General features: G+C 44.2%; 1 protein-coding gene across 1 annotated transcript in view; it reads left to right on the forward strand.

Annotated features, from left to right (window-relative positions):
• The first annotated feature begins 2,252 nt into the window (after nt 1-2,252).
• Nucleotides 2,253-14,848, forward strand: part of tmem266 (transmembrane protein 266) — a 148,970-nt gene continuing 136,374 nt past the window's right edge. Inside the window, exon 1 of the mRNA XM_072282074.1 lies at nt 2,253-3,487. Coding sequence (XP_072138175.1) covers nt 2,253-3,487 — 1,235 coding nt within the window. The remainder of the gene's footprint in view (nt 3,488-14,848) is intronic.

A 14,848-nucleotide genomic window follows, 5' to 3' on the forward strand; every position in this document is an offset into this window, starting at 1 on the left:
GACTCCGGCGGATTGAGCAGACGAGACCAATGGAAGGTCCAACAGTCAAGAAGGCGGTCTCTGCAAGCGTCGTGGAACGTGTAGAACACGACAAGACACAGAAGATGTCCTGGTCACCCACTGCACCTAGTCCCATCTCCAGCCGTCTCAACTCTTGTCTTGCCACTGGGTCCAGATGGGAATTGGGAAGAGAGAGTGAGGCTGACGCTGTGCAACTCTCCCTCACTTAAATCCAACTGAAGCGCTAGTCTCGACACCATCATCACTAATAGTGTCGAGGCATTCATCGACGACGATGGACGAACCACACACATTTATTGGTCATTTATTTATTATTATTACTTTTCTTTCTTTTTGCATTTGCGCAGTCTGGTTTTCTTGGGTTGTTGTCCATCCTGTACAGTATGGTCTTTCATTTATTCTGTTGTTTTCTTGTATTTACTGTGAGTGCCCATAAGAAAATGAATTCTCAGGGTTATACAGTATGGTGACATATATGTCCTTTGATAATAAATTTATCTTGAACTTTCAACTTTTAAGAAGTTAGTCTCAGTACCAGTAATAAAAGAGGTTCTAGACTGCTGTAAAAGAACCACCTGTTAACTTACGACTTACCACCTTTATTCAGTCTGGCCTAGATTTACATGGATAACTCTAAAGGCTAATTCTGCTCCTCTGTCTTATGGTCCTATGTTCTCATGGTCTAATAGAAAGACGTCCCTGTAGAACAGAGGTAAGGAGGAAGCTCTTTAGCCAGCAATTTAACTAACATATATTTTTCTGTGTGTCATACTTGTCAGAGCCTCGGCGACCACTTTTTTTCAAGTGGTTGTCTTGGAAGAAAGAGTCTGTGAGTGGTCCCCCACGTCCTTCCCACAGCAACTACCATATTACTGTACCCCATTACACTCACACAGAGTCACATAGGCTGACGATAAGGAAGGAATCGTTCCCTTAGCACCAGTCAACTGGGTAGCCAGGAAAACAAGGCTCCTTTAAGAATTCTGTTAAGCAGAAGACTTCCTAGTCCAAAAGACACCAGGCTCTGTGAAGCATTTTGTGCTACATTTAGAGCTATTAATAGTGAAAATCACCATATGGGAACGGTTAGAAGAAATCACAACATATGTTTATACATTTTAAAACAGCTCAGGACACTTCATCAGAGTGTTAAAAGATAACACTTGATTCCAGACCACATAAGGACTAGAACAGGTGACTTCATCAAAAAAAAGTTAGGGTTTTAGGAACATCAAAGATGGTGAAGTTAAGGCAGAGAATTCCAGATATAAGAAAGTGAACTAAAGTATTCGAAAATCATTTGAGGAACAGCGAAAATTGTGGCAATCACTGTCAGATTTGGAAAATTGACTTCCCTAAGGAATGCAGGAGTTTCCAAAGGTGGTTGGGAACAAAATCATGGATAAGAATTGTTTTCACTCACTCAAGGAATCCAGTGGACCCATATCCTAAGAACCTTTCTGGGTCACATCAGCCCTGTTACTGAAGGGAAGGTGTCAGAATCAGAATCAGGTTTATTACACTGCAATACATGAGAAAGATTACTATTAAGTTACAATTAGAAATATATAAAAACAATAAATAAACAGGCAAAAAAAGAACAGAAAGTGAGGTTTATGGGTTCATTGTCCATTCAGAAATCTGAATGAAATGAGGGCACGTCCAAATGATGAGGGTCCTTATTTGTTGCTGCCTTCTTCAGGAATCACTTTTTGAAGATGTCCATGATGGAGGAGAGGTTAGTGTCCATGATGAAGGAGAGGTCAGTGTCTATGATGGAGGAGAGGTCAGTGTCTATGATGGAGGAGAGGTTAGTGTCCATGATGGAGGAGAGGTTAGTGTCCATGATGGAGGAGAGGTCAGTGTCTATGATGGAGGAGAGGTTAGTGTCTATGATGGAGGAGAGGTTACTGTCCATGATGGAGGAGAGGTTGGTGTCCATGATGGAGGAGAGGTTACTGTCCATGTTGGATGAGAGGTCAGTGTCTATGATGGAGGAGAGGTTACTGTCCATGTTGGAGGAGAGGTCAGTGTCCATGATGGAGGAGAGGTCAGTGTCCATGATGGAGGAGAGGTTAGTGTCTATGATGGAGGAGAGGTTAGTGTCTATGATGGAGGAGAGGTTACTGTCCATGATGGAGGAGAGGTTACTGTCCATGATGGAGGAGAGGTCAGTGTCCATGATGGAGGAGAGGTTAGTGTCCATGATGGAGGAGAGGTCAGTGTCCATGATGGAGGAGAGTTCAATGTCTATGATGGAGGAGAGGTCAGTGTCCATGATGGAGGAGAGGTCAGTGTCCATGATGGAGGAGAGGTTAGTGTCTATGATGGAGGAGAGGTTAGTGTCTATGATGGAGGAGAGGTTACTGTCCATGTTGGAGGAGAGGTCACTGTCCATGTTGGAGGAGAGGTCAGTGTCCATGATGGAGGAGAGGTTAGTGTCCATGATGGAGGAGAGTTCAGTGTCTATGATGGAGGAGAGGTCAGTGTCCATGATGGAGGAGAGGTTAGTGTCTATGATGGAGGAGAGGTTAGTGTCCATGATGGAGGAGAGGTCAATGTCTATGATGGAGGAGAGGTCAGAGTCTATGATGGAGGAGAGGTTACTGTCCATGGTGGAGGAGAGGTTAGTGTCCATGATGGAGGAGAGGTTACTGTCCATGTTGGAGGAGAGGTCAGTGTCCATGATGGAGGAGAGGTCAGTGTCCATGATGGAGGAGAGTTCAGTGTCTATGATGGAGGAGAGGTCAGTGTCCATGATGGAGGAGAGGTTAGTGTCTATGATGGAGGAGAGGTTAGTGTCCATGATGGAGGAGAGGTCAGTGTCTATGATGGAGGAGAGGTCAGTGTCTATGATGGAGGAGAGGTCAGTGTCTATGATGGAGGAGAGGTTACTGTCCATGATGGAGGAGAGGTCAGTGTCCATGATGGAGGAGAGTTCAGTGTCTATGATGGAGGAGAGGTCAGTGTCCATGATGGAGGAGAGGTCAGTGTCCATGATGGAGGAGAGGTTAGTGTCTATGATGGAGGAGAGGTTAGTGTCTATGATGGAGGAGAGGTTAGTGTCCATGATGGAGGAGAGGTCAGTGTCTATGATGGAGGAGAGGTCAGTGTCTATGATGGAGGAGAGGTCAGTGTCTATGATGGAGGAGAGGTTACTGTCCATGATGGAGGAGAGGTCAGTGTCCATGATGGAGGAGAGTTCAGTGTCTATGATGGAGGAGAGGTCAGTGTCCATGATGGAGGAGAGGTCAGTGTCCATGATGGAGGAGAGGTTAGTGTCTATGATGGAGGAGAGGTTAGTGTCTATGATGGAGGAGAGGTTACTGTCCATGATGGAGGAGAGGTTACTGTCCATGTTGGAGGAGAGGTCAGTGTCCATGATGGAGGAGAGGTCAGTGTCTATGATGGAGGAGAGGTCAGTGTCTATGATGGAGGAGAGGTTACTGTCCATGATGGAGGAGAGGTCAGTGTCCATGATGGAGGAGAGGTTACTGTCCATGATGGAGGAGAGGTTAGTGTCCATGATGGAGGAGAGGTTACTGTCCATGATGGAGGAGAGGTTAGTGTCCATGATGGAGGAGAGGTTAGTGTCCATGATGGAGGAGAGGTTACTGTCCATGATGGAGGAGAGGTTAGTGTCCATGATGGAGGAGAGGTTAGTGTCTATGATGGAGGAGAGGTCAGTGTCCATGATGGAGGAGAGGTTACTGTCCATGATGGAGCCAACTGAGTTTGCAACCCTCTGCAGCTTTTTCCGATCCTGTGCATTGGCGCCTCCACACCAGACGGTGATGCACTTATCGAACTTCCATTGGTAGCAAACATTTTACTACAGAGAGATTTCTCCTTGGTCAAAGATAAGGCAAAAGAACATCAAGTGAATGCCTGATGGTATGAACATCAATTCCTTGAACTTCCAATAATGCCCCCCCTTCACCATTCCCCATCTCCTTATCCCTCTCTCATCTTATCTCCTTACCTGCCCAACACCTCCCTCTGGTGCTTCTCCCACCTTTTCTTTCTTTCATGCCCTTCTGTCCTCTCCTATCAGACTCCCTTTCTCCAGCCCTGTATCTCTTTCACTAATCAGCTTCCCAGCTCTTTACTTCACCCCTCCCCCTGCTGGTTTCACCTATCACCTTATGTTTCTCCCTCCCTCCCTCCCCCCACCTTTTTACTCTGCCCCTTATCTTTTTTTTCTCTAGTCCTGCTGAAGGGTCTCGGCCCAAAATGTTGACTGTATTCTTTTCCGTTGATGCTGCCCGGCCTGCTGAGTTTCTCCAGCATTTTGTGGATATCACTCTGTATTTTGTTACTGTTTTCCCTTCTGCTGCCTGAATGTGCTGTTGTGTTGGGCTGGTCTGTCTGGATGGCCTACAGGGCAGGGTTTCTCCACTGTACCTCGGTACACACGACAATAATAAACCGTTTTACCAATTTGTGCCGCTTTAAATGTTTTAAGTGTTGAACTTGCTTCAAAAACCTTGATAGTTCAGTCTAGCCCAATGCTATTACAGAGCCAGTGACCTGGACTCAATTCTGCCACTGTCTATAAGGAGTTTGTACGTTTTTCCCGGGTGCTCCTGTTTCCTCCCACGTATGGGCTAGTAGGTTATGTGTAACAGGCTCTATGGGCTGGAAAAGTCTTTTGTCATGATGTACCTCTAAATATTGTTATGTAGGTTGATGTGGTTGGCACACAGCAAATTCCCACACAGAGCAACGTCATCAAAACACTGATCATCTCGGTGTCGGCCAAGGGATGGATATTGATTGACCATTATGTTGGGGAGGACCACTGCAAAACTTGATGTGGCCTCATACAGGCGGAGTAAATGGCAGCTTCGTTCAGTTTTTCATCTGAACAGCAGTGGGGCATCCCCTTCAGGACAGCTCAGCAGCTTCAGGAACAAAGTTGTGTTCATATTCCCTGTGGTGGAGCTTACAGCTTCCTGTCTCAGATACAACAATGCCACAGCTGGTAATAAAACACAGACAATGATTTTTGACCAGTTCCCATGTTACCCTTCCCTTCTCTCTACATTTTATGGCTTGTAAAATAGGAAAAAAGTTATTACAGTTCTGGACATCTTTAATAAACACTTCTATGATTGTAATTCACATCATTAAAAGGTTCTGCTTAAATAAACATGCTAGCAAGATTTTCAGACGTGAATTCCCCACATTTGTACGAGAGATCACTAATCCTGCCAGTGTTTATTGTCATGAGTTCACTCTCGGTCATAAATGTAGTAGCTGCCCTCAATGGCCACTTTATTACACACGAGAGGTACTAATCAAGTGACTGCTGCGTTTTTTCTGTATGCTCATAGTCTCCTCTGCTGCAGCCGATCCATTTCAAAGTTCAACATGTTGTGCATTCAGAGATGCTCTTCTGCACACCACTGTTGTGACGCGTGGTTATATGAGTTACTGACCCCACTCCTCTGATTAACAAGGTGTTTTCGCCAACAGAACTGCCAGTCACTGCATGTTTTTTTTTTTTGGTTTTTGCACCATTCTCTGTAAACCCAAGAAATTGTCATGTATGAAAATGACAAGAGATCAGCAGTTTCTGAGATACTCAAACCTGGCACCAACAATCATTCCACAGTCACTTAGATCATATTCCTCCTCCATTTTGATGTTTGGTCTGAACAACAACTGAACCTCTTGACCATGCCTGCATGCTTTTATGCATTGAGTTGCTGCCACATAATTGGCTATTTAGATATTCGCATTAACAAGCAGGTGTACAGGTGAGCTAATAAAGTGGCCATTGATTGTATAACCATTAAGAATATACAAAATAGATCAATAAAATATTAAACAATGGCAAGATTTCCAGATCCCCAGTTTCACTTGGCAGTCTCATGTTTGTCAACTGAATGTGTGTTTCTTGCCTTTTTTAGTGAAATAGTAGTGCTTGAATCCTTTGGGAACTTTGATTCAAACAGGAAGTTGAGGTGAAAGTAATCCCTACCCAATGCCCCTCATGAAGAATGACTTCTCTAGCCTCAGTCTGACGGAAGATGATTGGTTTACTTACCTGTCAATATTGTCAGGAGCCCCATACTGCTTTGGGTGACAGGGATGGATCTTGGGCTCATCGTTTCATACTCTCTGGCTGTGGCTCGCTCACTGAGTTATTCCAAGGAAGTTAGCTTGCTTTTATTAAAGAAAAGTGCCATAGTTTCGCTGATAGGGTCTGTTTAATCTGGATAGGTTCTGTTGAAAGGATGCTAAGTGAACCTTGCTCATTGTTTGGAGTAAATTAGAGTGTTATCTGAGCATTCTGTCCTAAATCTTACCCCTCACTTTGATATAGTGGGATTCCAGCCAATGTGAACTAAGCTAATTTGCATAGGTCAAATGGCAATGGGATACCACCGCACACTCTGGACAATTCTGACTCTGACTTCTGGGGCAGCTGCTGAGGCTGAAGTTAAAATTCTGGACCAAGGAAATCTGAAGATATGAATGCAGAATTCCTTCTGAGGTTTACTTCTATTTGCTACTTTGCCTCCGTATGCAAAATAGATTGCCAACAGTGCAAGATGGATGGTGTTTTAAACCCTGCCTGATCTTATTCCCACAGTCAGCCTGAAAGAATGAAAGAATTCTTGCAGCCGTAAGACATCTCATGCCAATGTGTTCTTTTGAAGGGTGGTCAGAATTGTGTAGAAGTATATTTGTAATCAATGCCAGATCCACATTGCATCTGATGTTTGAGGTCTGGTGTTTGTGGTCCTCAATGGGGGTCTTCATTCAATATCATTGACGAGTCCTGGGGTCGATACTGAAGAGTGAAGCCAAAGCCCAAAGGTCAATTGGAAGCCTGGAAACTGAGGTCCAATGGAGTGAGCCCTGAGTCCACTGGGGAAGTTGAAGCCCTGTGTCTGTGAATCCGCTATTCCACTGGAGGCTGGAAATGGCCTGTACTGGGATTGAAGAACTGTGCACGTTATGGGGAAGAGGGAGAAATGAGGGTTGTTTTGCTGTTGTTGTTTTGTTGCTTGTTGTGTTCTGTGTTGTTCTGCTGAACATCGTGGGCTTGCTCTGTTGGTGTGGGAATGTGTGGCAACACTTGTCGGCTGCCCACAGCACACCCTTAGGTTGTATTGGTTGTTATTGCAAATGACACATTTCACTGTGTGTTTTGATGCACATATGATAAATAAATCTGAACCTTAATCTGGATACTGACCAAGACACCAAGGGTAACTCTTTTGCTGTTCTTCAAAGATGATGAGAGGCATTGATCCTGTGGATAGTCAGAGGCTTTTTCCCAGGGCTGAAATGGTTACCACAAGAGGGCCACCGGTTTAAGGTGCTGGGGAGAAGGTACAGAGGAGATGTCAGGGGTACGTTTTTTACTTAGCGAGTGTTGAGTGCGTGGAATGGGCTGCCAGCAACGGTGGTGGAGGCGGATACAATAGGGTCTTTTAAGAGACTTTTGGATAAGTACATGGAGCTTAGAAAAATAGAGAGCTATGGGTAAAACTAGTAATTTATAAGGTAGGGACATGTTCGGCACAATTTTGTGGGCAGAAGGGCCTGTCATTGTGCTGTAGGTTTTCTATGTTTCTATGAGTGCCTTCGTTTAACGTGACAGGCTTCTATCAAAATGCACCAGTCCTGTGTCGCTGCTTGGAGTGAAATCTAATCAGGCAACAGATACAAAGTTCTAACGCAGGACTCCTCCAGTCCAGCGTCATCATAGTTAAGTGTGATCTTTCATCGATAACCTTTTCCCAGAAAGATTGCTGACTTGGTGAGTAACTCCAATTTCCTCCCTTTCCAAGAATTTGCTTGTCTTCCATTTTCCTTTTTGACATTATTGTCCTTTCGTTTAGATTTCAGCAATTTGCAATGTAATACTTCTGCATTATCCTCATTTAGTTAGACTTCCGATATCACAAACTGCTGATGGCGGAATTCGTAATGAGAGCAGAAAATGCTGGAACTGCTCTGCAAGTCAGGCAGCGTCTGTGGAACGTGAATCGGTTAACACTTCAGGTCCAAGACCCTTCATTAGAACATTAACTCTGTTTCTCCTTCCCCAGGGCAGGAGAATTTTGGAAAATAATTTCTGTGTGTATGAGGTTGGCAGTTGTAAAGTCCTGTGGTGGTGGAGCAGAGAGGACTGAGACACAAGGATGTAAGATGAAAAAATGGGTTTGGTGGAATCACAGACTTTAATAGGACATGAAATTGTGAGCGAGGTTTTTACTGTAAAGAATGGATGGTTGATGGTATAGTCTTAGTGGACTGAATGGCCTCTTTTGTTTTCGGTCCTGCCAAAGGGTTTCGGCTCAAAATGCCAACTGTACTTTTTTCCATAGATGTTGCCTGGCCTGCTGAGTTCCTCCAGCATTTTGTGTGTGTCACTCAGATTTCCAGCATCCACAGATTTTCTCTTGTCTGCAGGTCACCATTGGGCAAGGTGTCGCACCTGTTTAACCCCACATCGCAGGATCACCTGAAGCCATGGTGAATGGCACAAGTCCTGGTTATGCAACTACTGACGCCAGGCAGACAGACTCTGAAGGGTAATGATAATGGCTGGGGACACGGCCCAGAAGATGGCAAGGGCAAACTACTTCTATAGAACAACTTGCCAAGATCAATCATGGTCGCCTACATCATACGACACAGCACATAATGATGATAATGGTGATGACTCCACTGAGAAAGTAAACTGTGCTGTAGGTTTGGAAGCAATGACATACTAATTCTGTCATAGCAAAACATTTTAAGATGCCTCATAAGACCATAAGTTATAGGAGCAGAATTAGGCCATTTGGCCCATCAAGTGTGCTCTATCATTTCATCATGGCTGATCCATTTTCCTCTCAGTGCCAATCTCATGCCTTGTCCCTGTATCCTTTCACGCCCTGACTAATCAAGAATCTATCCACCTCTAGTTTAAATATACACAAAAGCTTGGCCTCCACAGCTGCCTGTGGTGAAGAATTCCACAGATTCAGCAAAGTTCATTGTCAAAAGAAATATAATACCAAATATTGTGGTGTTAGGGAAGGTAAACAATACCTGGTCAAAAATATGGATTGTAAGAAGTCCATCTAAGAGATGCAGGAAGGTTAAGGAAGCAAATTCTCAACCAATGAAGTGCCTGAGTTTAAAATTGAAGGGGCACTGAGATCTTAGAGGTTTAAGGGAGGTTCCAGAGATCAGGAGGACCAAGCTAGTGAAAACAAGGATGAGAACTTTAAAATTAAACTCTTACTTACCCAGGAGCATCATCAGTGCACTTACATGGGTGACAAGTGAAGCACAAAGTGGGAATTAACGGGGCTGACGGTTTAGAATGAAACGCAGATTTACAAGTTTATGGTGAGTTGTATAATGGAGTGTGTCGTGTGACAACAGAACGGTCACTGTTCTGTAGTAATGTGCTTCCATCAGCTTTATGTCACTTGTGAGTCATCCAAAATGAAAATAAGAGATAATTACTCAGTAAGTAGTCAAGTCCTGTAGAGCGCTGTGGAACAGAAAGGGACGACAACGGTAGATGGCGATGAAGATGCAGTTTGGTGCTCTTGCTTCATCATTTGGGATGCTGAGTGCAGGAGTTGCCACACCATGTTATGGCTGTCCAAGTCATTGATAAGGATGCTGCATTTAATTCTGGCTGCCCTGCTATATAAAAGGATGCTATTAATTTGGAGAGAAACCATTTACAAGGATGTTATCACGACTGGAGGGTTTTGGTTATGAGAGGCTGAACAGATGAGGATTTTTTTTCTCTGGAGCATAGCAGGTTCAGTGGTGACCTTACAGAGATTTAGAAAATCATGAGAGCCATCGATGCAGGATTCAAGATTGTTTAATGTAATTTCCAGCACACAAGTGTAAAAGAGGACAAAATAGTTGTTACTCAAGATCCGATGCAGCCCAAAAAAATAAGATAAAGGACGCAATAATAAAAAAAACACAATAAATATAAATACATAAGATACATGGACTGATAGTATGTACATAAGATGTCAATAGGCACAGGAGTGTCTGTAGGTAAGGTGACTCTGATAGGATATGATAAAGTAGTGGTGGTGGAGTGGGTTATTGAGTGGAGATGTTGATCAGCCTTGCTGCTTGGGGAAAGTAACTTTTTGATGCATGGATAAGCTGAATATCCGCAGTCTTTTCCCAGGGAAATGAAACAAGAACTAGAGGGCTCAGGTTTAAAGGAAGAAGATTATGTGAGGGGTCAAATTCCTCACACGGAAGGGGTGGGCATATCGAACAAGCTGGCAGAGGCAGTGGTTTGGGCAGATAAAATTACAACATTTAATCCATGGACAGGTACAGGGATAGGAAAGGTTGAGAACAAAGGTTCCCAACCTTAGGTCTATGGACCCCTTGTTTAATGGTATTGGTCCATGGCATAAAAATGTTGGGAACCTCGAGTTTAGGGGGATATGTAGGCCAAGTGGAAAAAGCTCAGTTAAGCAACTTGGTCCACATGGACAGGATGGGCTGATTTCCATATTGTAAAGCTCTGTACCTCTATACATTTTTTAAAATCGCGGCATTATTTAATTTTCTTCCTTCAGGTAAATTTGATCCATTATTCCTCTCACAGACTGCAGAGAAGAAGTGTATTTGTGAAGGCCTTCTGTACTGTGGTAACTCAGTGGAGCTGCTTTGACCACCGATTGATTTAAAATGGTCAGCATATCATTTAACCAGAATTACTATCTGCTGCAAATACGTGTGGATTATAAACCAATGGAGTCGTTGGATAATGTGAGACGATCCTTACGGATTAACCATCAGGATATTGAATTGTACTAACGAGCTTGAAAATAATTAGTCATCGAGAGATAGAGCAGAGAAATGCCCATCGACCTCCTGGGTCTATACTGGCCATCAAACACTCACCCCCACGCTGATCCCAGCTTAATCTATTTTACTGTGCCCACATTCCCACTCACACCACAGCATTCTATTTAATGAACCAACCTGTGAATACTACTTCAATAATTTTGCTCTCTTTATGCTCTACTTATATTATTTAATTTTTAATATATGTTTTTATTGTAATTTGCAATTTTTTGAAATATATTGCACAGTACTGCTGAAACAAAACAACAAATTGTATGATACATGCCAGTGATATTAAATCTGATTCTGATATTTTAGTTAGAGATACAGTACGGTAACAAGCCCTTCTGGCCCAATGAGCTTCTACTGCCCAGCTACACCCACGTGACCAATTAACCTTCTAACCCGTACGTCTTCGGAATGTAGGAGGAAACGGACCACCCGGAGGAAGCCTACGCGGTCACAGGGAGAATGTACGGGCTCCTTACTGACGGCAGAGGAATTGAACCTGGGTCGCTGGTACTGTAGCAGCGGCATCCTACCCGATCGTAAACACGAGAAATTATGTAGATACTGGAAATCCAGAGCAACGCACACAAACTGCTGGAGAAATTCAGCAGGTCAGGCAGCATCTATAGAGAGGAATAAACAGTCTATGTCTAGGGCCAAGACCCTTCATCAGGACTGGAAAGGAAGGGGGAGGACACCAGAACAAAAAGGTGGGTTGAGGGGAAGGAGGATAGACATAGCCAAGTGCATGGGAAAGATAAAGGTCTGGAGAAGGAATCTGATAGGAGAGGAGGATGGACCATAGGAGAAAGGGAAGGAGGGAGGAGGAGGGGACCCAAGGGGAGGTGATAGGCAAGTGAGAAGAGGTTAGAGGCCAGAGCGGGGAATAAAGGAAGAGGGGAGGGGGACGGAATTTTTTTATCGAAAGGAGAAATCTATATTCATGCCATCAGTTTGGAGGTTATCCAGATAGAATATAAGTTATTGCTCCTCCAACCTGAGTGTAGCCTCATTGTGGCACAAGACGACGCCATGGACTGACATGTTGGAACGGGAATGCCAATTGGAATTAAAATACCTGGCAACCAGGAAGTTCCACTTTTGGCGGCTGAAGCAGACGTGCTCGACGAAGTGGTCCTCCTGTTTACAGCAAGCCTCACCGATGTACAGGAGGCCACATCAGGAGCACTGGATACAATAGACCTGAACACAAAAGACCTTGCTTTATTTTTGCACAGATTGTGAGTGTTTGTTGGTGTGTCCCGGACCATTTCAGAGGGTGGGCAGAGTCAGTCACTGCAATCTCATAAATCAGACCAGAATGGGATGGTAGATTATCTCCTTAAAGGATATGAAGAAGTGAGAAATATAACCAGGAATTCCGGTGCCAACGTAGGATACCCACAACTTACTAACTTTAACCCTAACCCTAACTGTACATCTTTGCAACGTGGGAGGAAACCAGGGCGCCCAGAGGAAACCCACACGGTCACAGGGAGAATGTACAAACTCCTTGCAGACAGCAGAGGGAATTGAACCCCGATCTTTACAGCAGGTGGTGTAATGGCATTGCACTAACTGCTGTGTACTGCGCCGGCCCTTTTCAGATCAATGACCCTCTAGCCACAGTGAGAAATCAGTTAGGTTTTCACGAATCAAAAGTTTTGGGAAGGTTATGCCAGAGTCAGAGGAGCTGAGAGCTGATTCCCTCGGGGTAGTTACTGAGCTGAAATTAATGCTGTTTCCCCAGGATTCCTGAACTTCTAATGTTTTCAACAACTTAAAAGACTCAAAGCTATGATTTTTGTCTAAAAGAAGGCATACTTCAGTAGCACTTTTCACATCTTTTTCAAGAACTTCAAAGTAGTTTGCAGTGAATGAAATACTTTTTGAAGTACAGTAATGGTGGAAAAGTGACAGACAGTTCCCCCAACCGGCAACGTGATGTGAATCTGCTTGAGTGAAGTTGTCTCTGGGGCAAATGCAGGCTTCAGAGAACTGTTTGCTGTTCTGCAGGATGTAATGTTGAGGCTTTAGAAGGCATTCATCAGACTATACTTGGAGTATTCTGAGCAGTTTTGGGCCCTTATCTAAAATAGGATGTACTAGAATTGAAAAGGGTCCAAAGGAGAATTATTCTGGGAATGAAAGGGTTAATATATGAAGAGCGTTTGATGGTTCTGGAGTTTGGAAAAATGAGAGGGTATCTCATTGAAACATATTGAATATTGAAAGGCCTAGATAGAGTGGACATGGAAAGGATGTTTCCTATAGTGGGGGAGTCTAGGACCAGAGGGCACAGCCTCAGAATAGAGAGATGTCCATTTAGAACAGAGATAAGGAAAACAATTGTTCAGCCAGAGGGTAGTGAAGCTTTGGAATTCATTGCCAGAGACGGCTGTGGAGGTCAAGTCATTGAGTATACTTAAAGCAGAAGTTGACAGGTTCTTGATTAGTAAGGATGTCAAAGGTTATGGGGAGAAGGCAGGAGATCAGGGCTGAGAGGGATAATAGGTCAGCCATGATGGAATGGTGGAGCGGTCTTACTTAGCCGAATGGCCTGGTTCTGCTCCTAGGCCTTATTGTCTTCACCTGAGACAGTGGTTTTGGAGGGACGGCACATGTGACAGAGCAGCCCTCCCTCAGTACTGCCTTGGTTTATCATTGTCCCATGTACCAAGGTATGGTGAGAAGCTTTTGTCTGCCTGCCATCCAGGCTGATCCTTCCATGTATACGTACATAGAGAGGCAAAAAGAATGCAGATTGCAGTGGTATATTTACAGAGAAACTGTCGTGCAGGTAGACCGGGACATGACCAGGTAAATGGAGAGATCGAGAGTTCATCTTTATTGTCCAAGAGGTCCATTCAAGTACAACAGCGAGGTAAGATGAGCCTGGTGATGAGTATTTTAATGTTTTGTATCTTATTCCCAATGGGATGAAGGGGAAGAAAGAATGACTCTTGTAGGAGAGGAGGGAGGGGAAGAAAGAATAACTCTTGTTGGACAAGAGGGAGGGGAAGAAAGAATGACTCTTGGAGGACAGGAGGGAGGGGAAGAAAGAATAGCTTTTGTAGGAGAGGTCCTCTTTCTGCTACTCTCTGTAAGGACCACATGGGTTTCCTCCAGATACTCCACCTTTCTTCCACACTCCAATGATGTACAGTTAGGGTAAATGAGTTGTAGGCATGCTACGACGGTGCCAGGAGTGTAGCAATACTTGCAGGCGATCCAGCACAATCCTTGCCGATTTGATTTGATTCAAAATGTGCATTTCACTGCACGTTTTAAGGTGTGTGTGACAAATAAAACTAATCTTTAAGTTGGCTGCTTTCCCGAGGTAGTGGGAAGTGTAGACAGAGTCAATAGAGGAGAGGCTGGTTTTCATGAGAGTTCACAGCTCTCTACAATTTCATGTGATCTTAGACAGAGGGGGAGGGGAGGGGGAGGGGAGGGGAGGGGGGAGGGAGAGAGGGAGGGAGAGAGGGAGGGAGAGAGGGAGGGAGGGCTCCCCCCTTAGACAGAGCATTTTCCAGTTGTAACCTCCCGGCTCCAAGGCAGGAGCGCCATCCATCAGTGGCAGCTCACACCATAGTGGAACGTCTCCTTCCCAGTCTCCATTCAAGACGATCAGGGATAGCAGGATCAAGGGATATTGGAAGAAATGTGGAACAGGCGAATGATCATGCTTTCTTATCACTGCTGCTATCAGGAAGGAGGTACAGGAGCCTTAGGTCCCACAGTACCAGATTCAGGAACAGTTAATACCCTTCAACCATTAAGCTCCTGAACCAGTGTGGATAACTTTAGTCACCCCAACAGTGAACTGATTCCACAATGGACTCACTTTCAAGGACTCTACAACTCATGTTCTCGATATTATTTATTTACTTATTTATTATTATTATTTGTTCTCCGTATTATTTATTTATTATTATGCTGTTTTTGTATTTGGACAAATTGTCTT

The sequence above is a fragment of the Mobula birostris genome, chromosome 18 (genome assembly GCF_030028105.1).
Source record: "Mobula birostris isolate sMobBir1 chromosome 18, sMobBir1.hap1, whole genome shotgun sequence".
NCBI lineage: Eukaryota > Metazoa > Chordata > Chondrichthyes > Myliobatiformes > Myliobatidae > Mobula > Mobula birostris.